We start from the raw sequence: 16,642 nt of genomic DNA, 5'->3' as shown, positions 1-16,642 counted from the left end.
ACCATTTGGCCAAAAAGCTATAAACTGGCCAAACACGTGACCTCCCCCCTTTACCATAATAACAGTGACGTCGGAAGCGGAAAGGAAAGGATATATAAACCTAAAGTTTGTACCAGCACCTTGAACAATATTTCGGTTTTGTTGTTTCTTGCGGGAAACAAGACTTAGGCTTTATTGTTCCTTGCATGCAATAAACTCATCTGTTTAACTTCATCTCGGGATCCAGAACCTTATACTTTCTGTTACAACAACAGCCTAGAGCCATTGTAATAACTGTTAAAACAATGAGTTCTGCCATGGGGTGAGTTGGAAAACAGTGTCCCTTGGCACTTAGTAGGCATTAGCAACTGGGTGAATTATGAGAAACATGCCTAAAATAATAAATGTATGTACATAAAAGGAAAACTAAGGGAGCAAGTAAGTATCCCAGATGCTTAAACCACAGGCTGTCATCAGAGATGGCTCTCCTCAGCAAGAGGAGAGACCAACGTTTTATTGCAGACCCATCAATGCAAAATATACTTCTGTGTTTGCTGGAGGATGTATGAAATAAATAGGCTCCGACTGCTGCCAGAGTGATTACTCTTCATTAATGGTGACTTTTCCCTTTGCAGATAACTGTAAGTGCTGTTCATTCCGGGTGATGCCAGGAAGGTAGAACCATGCAAACCAAATGGACGGGTCTTGCTTGTGCCATTATTGCACTGGTCTGCCGGCTGACTGTGTCCCAGCTGGCTGACAGACCGCTTGTCCCAGGTAGGTAACTGACTTCCCCTTTCACTGCACTGCTGCTGGCTTTTCTCTGGTGAGCTTTGTCTGTCTGTCTGATATTTCTCTCACATTTGTTTTCCCTGTAAAAGGAAATGGATGAACAATAATGAGGTATCCTCATTGACTTCTAAATTACTGCACCTGTACATTGAAACTGCTGTTGGTAAGGGGGTGTCTAAAGGCATTTTCATTTTCACAAGTATTACTGTGACTTTGAGTCTGAGGCTTTAAAATAAACAGTTCAGATCTTTGATTGCACCTCTTCATCCTCTGCTTCTCTAGTGATTTATTTTCTTGTCTCAAAGTATGTAAGGTATTGCTTTGTGTGAACCTTTTAAGTAGTGTTTTCACACTGTTTCATTTCGGTAAATATTAAAAGCCAAAACTGTTCGCATAATTACAATAAAAGATTGGCTATTCACAGACACATATAATTATTGGGAGATATTGGAAAATTAATTTTCAATGTGAATATCTGTTACTTATTTTAATTGATGAATTTGGGGTATTCTGTTTTAAAAGGACTCCCTCACCCATAACAGAATATTAATAAATATTTTTTTCTAGAATTAATCCCCCTACCCATATTATTGGGAACTCTTATCCATTATTGTTTGATTACACACTTCATATCTAAGTGCTGTACACAATTTTAAAAGAACCCACTATAGTCAGCATGTCAGATTTATTGGGCCTCAACATGTGATGGATATAAAATATATGATTTAAAAAGTGTAGACTTTCATTTCTAAAATCCCTAAGAAGCAATTTACTTGTCGCAGGAATACTTGCTGACATTCTCAAAAGAAGCAACCGTAGAAGCAAACTTATTTTCCTGATAACTGCTTCATTCCGCTGCTTGCCGTTTCAATCTCGGCAGAATCCTACAAAATATTCTGCAAAGGCGCTGGGACTGTGCGTCTCATTCCATCCATTTCAATTCAAAATCAAATCACAGGTGGCATCTTGATTTTCCCTGTTGCTTTGTAATTTTCAACAGCAGCTCCAGACCTGAGCTCCCTGATTACCTCACTCAGCAAGATATTGTTCAGTCTACCTGTCATGGACCTAGGAGTATTTTCTTTCCTTTTCTTCATTTATTTTCCCAAATGATGTATAAAGTGAGATATGTTCCATTTTTAGCCATATATGCAATTTATTTTGCACGGGCACGTTGATTGTTAACATTTCCCAGTATTGTTAAAGGCTGGGATGACGTTGAGGTGTCTGTCTAATTTCAACAGTTTTTGCACAATGTAGTGGAAGTATCTGGTCAGTGTATCACTGCTAATAGTAATATCAGCTTGTTGCAAAATCAAAATTAAGTTTCAGTTTTTGTCCTTGCATTGGGTATTGGTTATCTCCCTAGTTATATGTTTTAGGAAAGTGGCTGACTTCAGTTTAAATGAAAATGATACACAATTATTGTAAGGGATAGCTGATCCAGAAATATATACACATGAACTTGACAGCTATAAATAATGATTGTGGTTGATTCAAAATTTCTCTGCAAGAGATATGAATGTCTTCTGTTGTTGTTTTTTACTGGGCATTGAAACAAAGCTGAAGCAAATGGCTGCACAAAAAAAGTAAATAAGAACTAGTGGCAGAAGTGAAAATAATTAGCTGCAGATCAAGCAATTTAAAAAACAAATTAAGCATGGGTGAAGCACGGAAGCTTCTACACTTTTTAATTAATAACAGTAAGTTACATTGAATTGAATTTAATTTAATCATTTAATTTAAATAATGTTTTAAAATTGTTCTGTACCCCATTTGTTTTAGTATTTACAAATAAGAAAAAACAGACATAAATAAACATAATCAAATAAGAGTGAAAAAAGATGTTTAAAAAGAAGAGGTCTGCTGGGAGATATCCAGGGCTATTCTTTATACACATTCTCCTTTTCGATTGGCATTTTGATTTTTTGCCTTTTATCATTCTTTTCCCTCCTGGCCTAAGAAGGTGACTTGGTTCCTTGTGTTTTTGTCTCTTCAAAATAAAGGTTTAAGATATCATCAGTACAAATGTCAGGCACCATGCTGAGAAAAGGACACATAAAAAACGGGCATTCTCTGCCTTCCTCTGCCTGTCAAATGCTGATCACTCTGTGTACTTAATGAACAATGAGACTGTCAGCCATACCCCTGTTCATTAGCAGCAGACTCTCAATTTATTGGTGTTAGTGATGTATAAATAAATAGAGAAACCCCAGAGTAGCAGGCTATTTAATGACAAATCTGCTTCTTAGTTTTTTGATGCACCTTTTTATTGTGTGTCCCCCATCTGCCCTCCATAGCCCCTTTGCTGAACTCTATGAGAAGAAGTCACATGTGTTCCAGTTTTGTCATTCATTACACAACTTTCATTCTGTTCTTGAGTGGCTCATTTGGACCTGTGTGTGTAGGTTCGGTCCCTGGATTGGTAGGTTAATAGAAAATGGCAACATTCTATATTGTGACTGATAGAGGTTATCCAGAGCAGAGGTACTATGATTCTTTCCACTCAGTGTAGTCCCTTTTTTATTTATTAATGATTTTCTATTCTGCAGATGAAAGGCAGACTTCTTCTCTTAAGTTGGGATGCAACAAATTTAAAAAAGAAAAAAGAGGCTTTATGGGATGAAAATTAGTCTGCCTTAATAACATTAAAAGTGTAATGCATTTGTCACTTTTAATGTTTTAAATTATTATATACAGTATCAAATGTCTGTTCTATATTTTCCTGCTCTGTTAGGTTTATGATCGTTTGGTTTAATTTATCTTTTGTTAATTTATCCTGTGACAAGTGAAAAAGTTTAAATTAAGAATATTGTTAATACAGAGGATGGCAGACTGTGGAGTGGAATTTAAGTGTTAACTTAATGAAAAGTTTAAATAATGCTTACACATGTGTTTCCTCATTTGCTTTATTTGGATATGATATTGTGTTATGACTGGAAAAATGTAAGGCTATATGCAAATATGTTTCTCAATTGATCGATTTCTCAATATGAATTACAATTACACATCACAACATGTAGATCTGTAGATCAGAAATATTTGTCAAGTTTATTTCTAATGAAAGTAAGTTTTCATATATTAGTACTGTAGGTCTTTCATTAAAAAATACATGCTTGTATACGCACTGGTCATATGCTTTGCAGAACATACCAAATTGTAAAGTCATTCAAAGTCATTCAGAGTGCAGATCTTTATAAACATCCATAATTACATCTGTATTCCAGTGTATTTAGCTACTTTTTTAATTTTTTAAATTGAGGGATTTTGTGATTGCATGCGCACAGTATACAGGTATGTGCAACATGAGGTAATTATACATTTTCCAATTAGACTAATGTACTATCTTTATTTTCTGTTTCCTGTTCTAGCTCTAAGCAGACATTTTCTGCATTGTGCTATCTTGTAATTTATTTCTCTTTTATTGTTTTTTCTTTCTTAGTGTGTATGGTTAATACAGTAATGTGTATCAATAATAACAGAGGTACACTGACTTCTATATTTTGTAGCCAGTTGTCTGATGAAGTATAGCGCATAACCAGTTACTGCTGCATCTGAGAGCACAAATTACTTCCATCCTTAAATCCCATTGACATGAGTCTGATTGACTCTTCTTGGCTGGAAATCTTTCTCTCTTTCTGAATGATAAAAATTTGACAAATTGTATGATACAAATTCCATGTAGATCTCATTTTTTAGACATATCTAAAAATGATATTAGGGTCATGCTGATGTCTGAAGGTTATTTTTGACATTCATTCTTGTAAAAAAATGAACCAGTCTGGTTCTGTAATGGCATTGCATGTGTTTCATATAGAGGTCACATCTATTCTTCTGTACAGCAAACAGTGAGGTGGCTGGCAATATCATGTACTAGCATACTAACTACAGTAGCTTGTACAAATGATATGAGAAAAGTACTGTGGCATGAACTGTGGGTCTTATGGTATGTTTTTTTCACCATCAAGAATGATTGGTAACTCTACTGCTCTTTGCAGTAATTGTGTTGGGTGGAGCCATTTGACTTTGTTAATACTTGAATGTCTCTTACGTTGAATGTGGAGAATTTAAGGACTGTAGAGGGTTTACTGTAAGATAAGATATCATTATTAGCCATATACAATTTCTTGCATTAGGAATTTGTCTTTTTCCATACCCCAGCTTCCTCTCCACACAGGCACACAGATTGGGAGGGAAGCTTGGGGTCAGAGAGCAGGGTCAGCCATTTATACAGCACCCCCTGGAGCAGCTGGGGTTAAGGGCATTGCTCAGGGGGCCCCAACAGAGTAGGATTCCTCTGCCAGCCACAGGATTTGAACCAGCAACCTTCCAGCCACAGGCACAGATCCTTAGCCACAGTGCCACCATTCCACATGCTATTTAGGTCTAACAGAAATTCAGAAAGAAATCCTTTTTGGAGACTATAGTCACAGAGATCACCCCTTTGTAATAGATATTTACTACTTTGAAATCCAACAAGATTTGTTTTCTGTGGTTATAGTTTTTAAGAAACCATAAAGTATAAATAAAACATGAATGGTTATATTTTTTTAAAAAGAGACAGTTATAATACAGTGCATGCTTAAACATGCTTAAGAATGTTACTATAATCTGCTGTAGTCTCATTTGCTTAAAGCCTATAACACACGTTTGTGTTATAGTAGCCATCTTAAAGCAGTGCAGTACCTTAGTCTGCTTAAGGGATAGATTGAAAATATCTATAAAAATAGTAGCAAGCTGATTGGCACAAGATTTCAGTATAGCTGTTGAAATAAGGTCAGGCCCAGATACTTTCCTGCTGTTCTGTATGCGGAAAAATCTTAAATCTTAAATTGTGCTCCTGAATGATAAAGGGTGGTGCGAAGGACCCCACGGACTATCTAGGTGCAGTCCGCTGCATTCTTTTGTTAATCAAACCTACAATAGAATTCATTCAGCTTGTCTGGGAGGAAGGGATCATCAACTGAAGCAATTTGTTTCACCTTGTAGTCAATAATTAAATAAAGTCCTCACCGGACACCTCAGCTGTCATTGTTAATTAGTTTATTTTCTAGTCTTATATTTAGCTTTGGCCCTCTTTGGTCAGCATCATCACCCTCAGTTCTTGATAATGTCGTTTACTTACTTTACTGACTTTTCTATAACCCAAATATTATATACACAAAACCAGTAACATTTTCTTCCACAAATGATTTCATTTGTTTTGAACCTGTAGGATCTGGCATCTTATGTTATTCAATAATGAGCAATCCCAGGTGGCCTCCACAGATTCCAGATAGTTATTCATCAATAAGGTTCAATTCAGTAGCTTTGGGCCACTAGCTCTTATGTATGCACAGTTTGAAATATGGATTTGGCTTTAAACTGTTTGGTTAAGAAAATTTGGCTGAAATTATGGATGAACAATGAAGCTGCTGCTAGGATAATAGTGGTTTGGAGGGAGGGAAACAAAATGACGATGAACGCTGAGCAAGGAGCATTCATTACACAAATGTATACATAACTGGGAGCAAGGTTGGAGGATTAGCCATTGTCACTTTTTAAAAACACAATCAAGTAGACAAATAATGGCAAACCCTTCAAAAACCACTTGATATTAGTTGACTCAGGGTGTTTGTTCCAAAGGTAGTGGTACTGTACATCAGTGCAAATGTTCAGCAGAAAGGTGTTAATTCTGCTCAAGATACCTGCTGAAGTGGACCATGCTCCATCACCAACACCAATCCCTCATAAAAAATCCCTAATAAAAATACACATATATTGTAGTGTGAAAGATTTTTGTTGTTGCTTACAAATAAAAATGTTCCTTCAATCTAGAGTGGTTCAACTGCACATTAGGATATTAGTTAACTTTAAATGCTGTTCAGATTTTATTTAATAGAATACAGTATGTGCACATATCCAGTGAAAATTATTTGAATTTTGCTTGAGTTCACTTTTTAACAAGTAGATAATTTTATTTTATTATGTGCTAAAAAAGCTAGAAAGATCCATCCATCCATTTTCTTAACTAATAGAGAAGTGTTTATCCTCATTTTTTGATTAGGCAGTTTTGTAGCTGATGTCTGCAACAGCCATTTGGAACTTTTTCCTTTATTCCCAATTCCCATGTTGTTCACTCCATCTCTCAATTCTAATCTTTCAGTTTCCCATTTCAATAAAAATGCAATTAGATACAAATGCCTGGAGGAGGTATTCAAAGTGACTGGGATATGGTGATTTGTGTGCTTGCCTGGCTGTATCTTTACTGTATGTATATGTACAGATGCAGCCATTCAAAATGGGTGGGGTATTTCGCGGTATACCCCGGTGGGCGTGTCGCATCAAAACGCAGTATCATGCAGTATCACGCGGTGTATCGCGTCATTTGACGTCATACTGGAAAGTATCCGGAATCACCTTGTAAAACCGCCAGGAGGAGCCAATAAAGCTTAACCTCTCATATACAGCATTTGAGCTTTTAAATTTAAACTGTGTATTGCAGCATGTTAATCATCAGTCATTAAAAAGTTGGCATATTTTATGAAAGCAAGATTGCTCAGTTGGGCAAAAGTACACAACCTACCTTTATCATAAATATTTTAATTATGCAGAAATATTTTATGCATCAAAGCCTTTACCGAAGATATTACTCATATTATTAATAATGAATGACCTTGGACAAGCTGTAAACTCAAAGTATTACGCTGGTCCACATTATTTGTAACCGTCATTTTAAATGAAAAGACTTTATTTTTTCATCGACAAAAAGTAACAACACAGCATTCCGTTGATCTAACTAACAAGGACGGGACATTAGCTAGCCAATATGATAAAGGAATAAATTACTTTTTTTGTTTATTTCTTTAGCACATTTATTTGAACATTTCCATCGATTGTACAAGCACTGAAAAACTGTCCAATCCCTAGTTCGTCGGACATTTTCTTTTAGTATAACAGACACAAAAACTCCCTTGCTTTTAACAGAGCGTTTCATAATTTCTAACAACGAAAATTATTTAAACTGCGACACTTATCATTCAACCAGAGCTCAAAATATCACAAGGATCCTCAAGAGCACAACAAAGACTGTTTTAAAAGATACTTGTACCAGATACATGAGAATCCAAACTTTTTTATCTACGTCTTTAAAATGTATCACACAGTAACAAGTCAAATTTCAGGGGCGTACGTATACCAGAGATTATGGTACCGCTTCAGAAGGGTGTCAGCCAGTCAGATTCCAGGACCGGAATTATCTGTTTTATAATCGATAATATGTAAGCACGTATCTAAATAAATTAATCATGATATTAATTTTAGGATCTAAATTTCCAAATCTATGTATCTATGTAGCTGGTAGTATTACTGTATTTCACTTTCTTTGTAAACACGTTTTGTTAACACCCAAATCGCAGGTGGATTCTGTTTTTTGGTCTGTTATGGTCTGTAGCTCAAATCCTGCTGAACTAAAAATTAGACGTGAGAAGAGTATTGTTGGACAATGTTGTGAGGCTCTGGCGGAATTTCTCTGTAAACTGAACAGTTATAGAGGAGACAGGTTGTGTATCGCTTCTTTTGACACTTGTAAAAAAAAACATTCCAATGTTAATGCGACACGGAAGATAATGTGGTGTATTGTTCGTTAGTGAAAAGATTTAATCATTTAATCTCTTTACTGTGCACATTTTAATCCGCTTAGTATTGAATATTTATATAGAATTTAACCACTAAAGGGAAATTTTAGTGGCTAAGCATAAAACGCAGAGGAGCATAACGAAGGTCATAAAGGTCATAAACGATATTAATTTAGGAACATAAACATATTATGTAAACTATATGTTGCTGTTATTGGTATTTTAAAGAAAAAATACACACCAATACTCAATTTCTCCTAAAATATATTGACATTTTTTATATTTCAAAATAACACATGTTCGTACTGTATGTACAGTACACAGTGGTACCTCAGGTTGAACTGTAGGGCGCAAATCCACCCGAACCCAAAAGCCCAACATATTAATGTGCATTCGCCTGACGCTGCGCGGTTTTCATCACTCTCTGCGGGAGTAGTTTTTAATTCAGTTTGAATTATAACTGTACGTACTGTCTTCGTATTTGGCCAGGGCTTTAAAGAGAGGGCGCGCCAAAATGTTTCGGTGCCGTCGTCTGCGCTTTAAAGGTACCCCTGTCGCGGAAGAATTTGACCTCGGAACGTTCACCCAGCGTAATTATTGTTTCATTGCACTTTGACAGATTGTCTTTAAATCAATTGTTGTCAGAATATCCCCACCTCCAAATAAGAACAAAATTGCAACGATTTTATTAACTGGCTGATTCAGTAACCTAAGGTATATATCTAAAGTAATAATTTAGCAATATATGTAAATGTTTTAAGATATGTTTATGTTGTGAATGTCTGTAGATTGTATCTTATTTTTAGTTTTGTTTTGTTTCAAATGGCCTTGCAGATCAGATACTGTATCAAGGAACAAAACAATTATCGCGCCCAGCTCCTCAATGGAATCGCTTTAACATGCTAATGCGTTGGTGTAACACTCTGTGTCTACAGTACATTGTGAACAAACCGGTTTCACAGGTATTTTCAACCCCCAACCAATATTGTTTCATCGGTTGTTATCCTGTAAAGCGCTTTGAGGAGCCACCTTTAAAGACGCTATATAAAATAAAGTTTATTATTATTATTAATATTGATGATATTCTTCCTCCCAGGACTTGTAAAATTGTTGTTGTTATTGCTGTTATCCTGTAAAGCGCTTTGAGAAGCATACTGTCCAGCATATTGTATTTCATTGCACTTTGACAGATCATCTTATAATCACTTACATCAACACTAAAAGCCAGTGATTCCAAAACCTAAATTGCTGTCAGGAGTTTTGCATACAGCATACTGGTTGCAGCAAGTGACCTCGCCGCTGGAGGGCACCCGCCACCCCCGGCGCAGCACCCTGTCCCTCACGCCCAGGTCAAGGCAACCACCCACTTGCTGCAACCAGTCTAACCCCAGGATACATTCCTCACGGACTGGGGCAAGGTAGAAGGGGTGTTTCACCCTCGCAGCCCCAAAGTGCACGGTGAGCACCCTGGAGGTCTGGCTGCCTCGGTGCCCGGCAGGACACCAGGCTGCAGCAGGGTGATGGTGGAACCGGTGTCGACGAGGGCCTGGCAGGGTCTGCCCTCGATGAGGCAGGGAAGAAATAAGCCCCGGCTGTGGCCAACCCTTCCCACAGCAGGCGGGGTGAAGTACTCTTTCTGGCTTTCCGGAGCGGGGGTAGCGTCGCTCAAGGGCGGCCTTCCCCCCTTTAGGCCGCCCCGCTCCCGTTTCCCAACGGCCTCCGGAGTCCCCGGGGATCCAGCGCCTGGCCTCTTGGGGGGAATATCCTCTTGGGGGATATTCTAACAACCAGTGATTATAAGACGATCTGTCAAAGTGCAATGAAATACAATATGCTGGACAGTATGCTTCTCAAAGCGCTTTACAGGATAACAGCAATAATAACAACAATTTTACAAGTCCTGGGAGGAAGAATATCATCAATATTAATAATAATAATAAACTTTATTTTATATAGCGCCTTTAAAGGTGGCTTTTTTAAAAAAAAACTTTTTTTGCCATGCCATGCCATTAAAGCGCAGACGATGGCACCGAAACATTTTGGCGCGCCCTCTCTTTAAAGCCCTTGCCAAATACGAAGACAGTACGTACAGTTATAATTCAAACTGAATTAAAAACTACTCCTATTTGGCATTTTAGTTATGGAGGGGGAAAGACGCCCCCCATCTCTGGGTGCCTGAGTTGTCGCCATCTTTAACACGTTCGAAAAAAAGTTCATCCCAGCTACAATACATTATTTTTAATATTTTTGTGGTAAGAGGGAGCAAAACATTAGTATTTACTGCTAGTAATTTGTGTACAATCTATAGTTGAAATCTGAGCCTAAACAAAAAGAAAAAGCATTTTCAGAGAGCAATTACGCTGTGTTTATGTAGAATAAGTGATTAGGTTTATGAGCAATCTAATTACTTATTCATTTAAAACGCTATATAAAATAAAGTTTATTATTAATTTGCTGGACAGAGTGGTGAACATTATTATGCAGAAGACAAAGATAATGATTTACGTTAAAAGACATTTAATTAAACAAAGGTTTGTGATTTAAATGGGAATGGGGGTGACGGGAACTCTTAATCTAAATAAAAATAAAATAAATAAAACAGGTTTCGATAGTTAATAACCACTTTTTATGCACGAAACACGGGTGATTTTTCTTCCTCCTGATCAGTTTAGAAATCTGTGTACGCTGTAAGGTTTTTACTTCTTAATTAAACTTTTAAAATACACGTTTCGAATAGAAAGAAATCCTCTTCCTGGTACAGTATGTATAGCAGATCAACACGTCTTTTTTCCCCATTCACCATTCACCAGAATCACCATTCTGAAGCCCTTCCGTAATCTCTGGTATAGGGAGACCCCAGAATTCTGTCCCATAGTTTAGATAGATGACTGATACTTTTATTGATCCCGTGAGGGAAATAAAGTAAATCATTTTCATTTTAGGAAATTATCAAACGCTCGGTTAAAAGCAAAGGAGATTGTCTGTTATAGTGGACATAAAAACAAGAGTTTGCTGCGGCATTATTGGAAACCCAAATTTAACAAAAAATTGCTGGCATTATATCCTAGAAGACACAGACCGGCGCCAGACCGGGAGAATGCCCGCAGCGTAAAAGAAAATGCCTGATGAACTAGGGATTGGACAGTTTCCAAGTGCTTGTACAATCGATGGAAATGTTCAAATAAATATGCAAAAGAAATAAACAAAATAATCATTTATTTCTTTATCATATTGGCTAGCTAATGTCCTCTCTTTGTTAGTTAGTGGCTGTGTTTCTGCGTTGGGTAGCAACGGGTGACTTTGTTCTCAGGCGGAAGATGTAAACAGCTTAATTTTCATGTTAAATAATTTTTTTAAATTAAATTCATTCTATACAGCAATCGCATATTTGGGTACCGTTTCATAAAACTTTCATGCTTAAAATGTTTAGGGAGAAATGGAAGACTGGTGTGTATTTTTTCTTTAAACTACCAAGACCAGCCATACACAGTACAGTTTACATACAATAATGTTTATGTTCCTAAATTAATATCATTTATGACCTTCAGATGCATTATGCTCCTCTTCTTTTTATGCTCAGCTACTAAAATTTCCCTTTAGTGGTAAAATTTCATATAAATATTCAATACTAAGCGGATTAAAATGTGCACATTAAAGAGATTAAATGATTAAATCTTTTCACTACCGACCAATGCACCACGAGTGCCCCTGTTGGTCATTTTGGCCAGCCAGTCACTTACCGCAGTGCCCTGCGGTGGCTTGTGGGTAGTTTCCCGTACCGCGGGTTTGTACCGTGCATTTTGAATGGCTGCATCTGTAGGTGTGGTTCAGTTATACTATCTTTTGGATAAATAATCCAAAATGAATTAATTATTTTAAACTAATTCATTAAAAAAAGTCCAGTGGGAATCATATTCACAAGAAACTTATGAAACATAAAAGTGAGAATACTAAGGTTAAATAAAGAGTATACGGTATATCACATATTTGCATGCATTAATGTGTAAGTTTTTGTTTTAATTTCATTCATCTTTACTGTATGTATATGTAGGTGTGGTTCAGTTATACTATCTTGTGGATACTCCCCTAGTTCTGGATTCTTAGGAACTTAAATGGAAGGAGACGCTGCATTAGTGACCAAATTAAACAGCCAATTATCACGGAGAAATTGTGTTTCAAAGTATGCCTATTACTGCTTACAGAATCAGTACCTCTCACAAAAACATATAACCTGGATTTGTATTTCCTGTTGGCTCCATGTGTGCAGTCCTTTATGACAGTCACTTCCCAAATAATAGGTCTAGTTATCTCACAGTGCTGCTGTGTGTCTGGCTGCAGTATATTCAAAGGGCTCTATACAGTACAGTATATTTAATACATAACGTGAAATAGAAAACCAAACTCTACTCATCATGCTACAGTACCTATTCACAACACTAATAGCTCCACAAATGACAACATGCATCGTGACAGTGGCCTGAACCAGAAGACACAGACCATTTTCTTGTGATTTGTAGGGCATTTTAATGATTGATGTAGTCATATTTTGAGGCCTTGTATTCTTTGCTGAAACTATAAGTTACATAAAACATCAACACTAAAAGCCAGTAATTCCAAAACCTAAATTGCTGTCAGGAGTTTTGCATACAGCATATCTCTTTTACATTATATTTTAACTTACTGTAGTTTCTTTATGAGAAGCATTTGTAAAACATCCAGAGTTTTACTCTCTAATATAAGTATGGCCAACACTTGTTCAACTTTAAAGTATAACCTTCAATAGTTTAGTTTCCAGTGTAGCACATGTCCATCACCAGGGTTATATGCCAGGATGGCTAAATGATATAAGAGGGTGTGTATCCACTGATTCCTACCAGTCTTGAGGTGTCACTCATCTCACTGGATTGTCACTCATCAACTTGGAGTCCTGAAGAGATGAAAGCAATATTCACTGTAGGACAGACAAGAAATCCATTCTTACATTGTAATTAATATTTTATTATAGTTGTGAAACAATGTATCAAATTCCACAGTATAAAGTTGCATTAAATGATTGCAGCTATCTTGATTCTGTTGATCATTAGTTTCATTAGGATCCAACATGTTCCTGTTTTGGAAGTCTTTGTGTGTGATCATCTCAAATCTGTTAGTAATAAGGATTCAGCAAACATTTTAAATGTTTGAAGCATTCTATTTCATACTAAGAACATCTTTAGGAAACAGCTTATCCCTCTTAAAAACCCCTAATCTATGCATACATAATGGGTAGGAGTACATGTAAACCTGTCAATGTCATGTGACTGTTCACAGCCCTCTCACCTGCTTACTACAGCCGTTGCTAATGTGGGCTAACGTGCCGCCCTAAAGTGGAAAAAATGTTTTAGTTTATTGTTTTTAGAAATATTTAACTAACTAATCTAACATTTCAATCAAATTGTATTTTTCTGTCATGACGAATGAAGAAATGTACTGTAGTTAGGCTCTGTGTCACATCTGAAGTGTCAGTACGGGATTTATAATGCAACACACAAGGCAGTTTTGTAGCCATAAATTGTTTAATCTAATTTCATTAATCAGAAAGCTAGACTAATAGTAGTCTAATTACTGGATATAAGAAAATGGTTCCAAGGACCATCTTCAATCACCACCAAAGGGGTGGCTAGTGTAGTAGTAAGGGGGAAGAAATGGAGCAGAAGTGAGGGAAGTAGATAGGGTGCTTGACATCGACAATGGCAGAAGTGCACATGCTACTTCCAGCCATGCTAGTTTTGCTGTTAAAGATGGCTGTTTAATCAATAAAGACTCCTGTCCAGTCATTTGTGGACAACTGCCTCACCCCCCTGATGACCTAGGGATTGAAAAGCACAACCAGGTGGTGCTACATCGATACCCTGTCCTTCTGTTTCAGGGTAAGAATCGCTCATTTGTATCTTCGTGGTACCATAATTGAGAATATCTTGAATATAGCGTCAAAGCCAGTGTAGCATTTTGCTATCCCTGTAGGAAGTTCAACAGTGCCCGCGCAACTGACTCAACATTTAGAGTTAGGGGGTACCATGACTGGAAACATGCCGCAGTAAGAGACAAAGGGTTTCATAAACACTCCACTTCAAAGGAACATTTAACCTGCATGGCCGTATGGAAGGAGCATGAAATGCGCATCAAAAATGACAAGGAAATTTCCACTCTCCTTAACGCAGATCAGCTAAGAAAAAAACTTTACTATGTGTGAGCTCTTATCTTAATAGCGGCATGATGTTGTTACAGGAGTACATTATACCTGTTTTAAAGAATGTTTTCTATTCTCATCAAACTGGTGTATTTGCTAAACTATATTTAACTTTGCCTCCTATATTGTAGCGTTGATTAGGTAACTATCATCTGTAGAGTCACGTGTCTCAAACTGGTGCTCAAACTCCGCCTCCCCCGGTTAAAACCAAATGCCCACCCATTCGAATTGTTCTGGCGACGGCACTGCTGCTCACTGCTGCCTCAGTGCACTACCCAGGTATCTGAGAAAGAATGATATTTAAAATTCTATTTTGTAAGGTAATATTTAACTTGATTTCTTGACTATTTCTCTTACATTTATAAATCTGAAAAATTTCAATTCAGGACCAAATTTTATAATATCATACTGTTTTCTCAATGGCCCAAACAAAATGGAACAGCAGACATGTTACATATAGAGAAAGCACCTCCGGCTGTGTTACTGGTCTATGCGCCATCCACAAAAATGGTCTTTTTACAATTACTGTATTAGCTTTTGAGAACATTTTGTTTTTCAGTGCCTAGATTCACATGGAGCCCTGAAACCACCTAAATTCACTTGTTAGAAAACTTAACTAAATGCAGTGGCACTGTATTTAACGGCAACAGTAGCGGCATTTTGTAATTTCAATATAAGATGATATTTCATACTTTCTGTAGTATTGCACAGACCTGTTTATAATCAATATGCAATCAAGTATTCCTTGAGTAGGTATGCTTGAATGCTGAACATAAATACAAAATTAATCTATAACTTCACATTTCTAATAATGATATCTCAATGAATATGTCAATGAATTGAATGATAGGTCACAGCTCGATTTCCAATTGAATTTTTTCTGTAGTTAATATGATTTGAGTAATGCATATAAAATATTTTAATAAGAATAATAACATATTCCAAAATGAATTAATTGTTTTAAACTAATTCATTGAAAAAAGTCCAGTCGGAATCATGTTCACAAGAAACTTATGAAACATAAAGGTGAAGATACTAAGGTTAAATAAAGAGTATATGTCAAATTTTTGCATGCATTAATGTGTACGTTTTTGTTTTAATTTCATTTTCTGTTTTAGTTTTGATTCCATTTCATGGAATGGCTCAAGTGGAAAATTCACTAAATTTTAATTGAGAAGTGATTATAATTACAAACCCATTTTTTAGTGTGGAAGAGAGAACTTTGTTTTAGATGCTTTGTTCTTGTTGCATGACCTTTTATGTGTTTGATGCACACTGTATATTAAAAATGTAACAGGTCACTGTGGTTGTGACCATAAGCCAGCTCATAAAACTATGGCAATTCCAAATTTACACAGAAATCCATAATCAGTTTCCTGGGAAAGCCAACTAAATAAGCTATTTTATAAAATCATACAAACATTCCATTTGAAGTTCAAGGGTGTTCTGCATTTGTACGACTGTGCAATTGTCAAGCAAACAAGAATGCTAGTCATATTCTTTTCCAATTTAATTTTTATTTAATTAGAGTAAATAATTTCATTTTCAGAAGAAAGGAGCAGAAATTTATATAAACATGTTTTACTTACTATATAATCTAATTCAAGATAAGACAAAATCACTTTATTGGCCATATACAATTTCTTGTATTAGGAAATTGTCTTTTTGCATACCCCAACTTGCTCTCCATGAGACACACAGACAGGGAGAGAACCTTGGGGTCAGAGCGCAGGGTCAGCCATTGTACAGTATATGGCACCCCTGAAGCAGTTGGGGTTATGGGCCTTGCTCAGGGGCCCAACTGCCGGGCGCGATATTCGATACAACCTTCCAGCCACAGGCGCAGATCCTTAGCCACTGCACTGCCCCAAAGCCTCTGAATTTACTTTTAAATTTGGATTATTTTAAGATGACAATTTTGTTTTAATATTTTAATGAAACAGCCCTTTCCTTAATGGATAGGTGAAACACTTACAGTACCTACTGTATCTCAATTCTTATTACTCTCATCCCACAGGCATTTAAT

The 16,642-nt window shown here is 36.6% G+C and overlaps 1 protein-coding gene across 1 annotated transcript in view; it reads left to right on the top strand.

Moving 5' to 3' along the window:
• Nucleotides 1-662: 662 nt before the first annotated feature.
• Nucleotides 663-16,642, top strand: part of robo1 (roundabout, axon guidance receptor, homolog 1 (Drosophila)) — a 502,355-nt gene continuing 486,375 nt past the window's right edge. Inside the window, exon 1 of the mRNA XM_088921682.1 lies at nucleotides 663-756. Coding sequence (XP_088777808.1) covers nucleotides 663-756 — 94 coding nt within the window. The remainder of the gene's footprint in view (nucleotides 757-16,642) is intronic.

This window comes from Atractosteus spatula, chromosome 7, assembly GCF_055471065.1.
Source record: "Atractosteus spatula isolate fAtrSpa1 chromosome 7, fAtrSpa1.hap1, whole genome shotgun sequence".
Classification (NCBI taxonomy): Eukaryota; Metazoa; Chordata; class Actinopteri; order Semionotiformes; family Lepisosteidae; genus Atractosteus; species Atractosteus spatula.
Note: the sequence above shows the minus strand (reverse complement) of the source record. Positions and strands in the feature narration are given on the sequence as shown.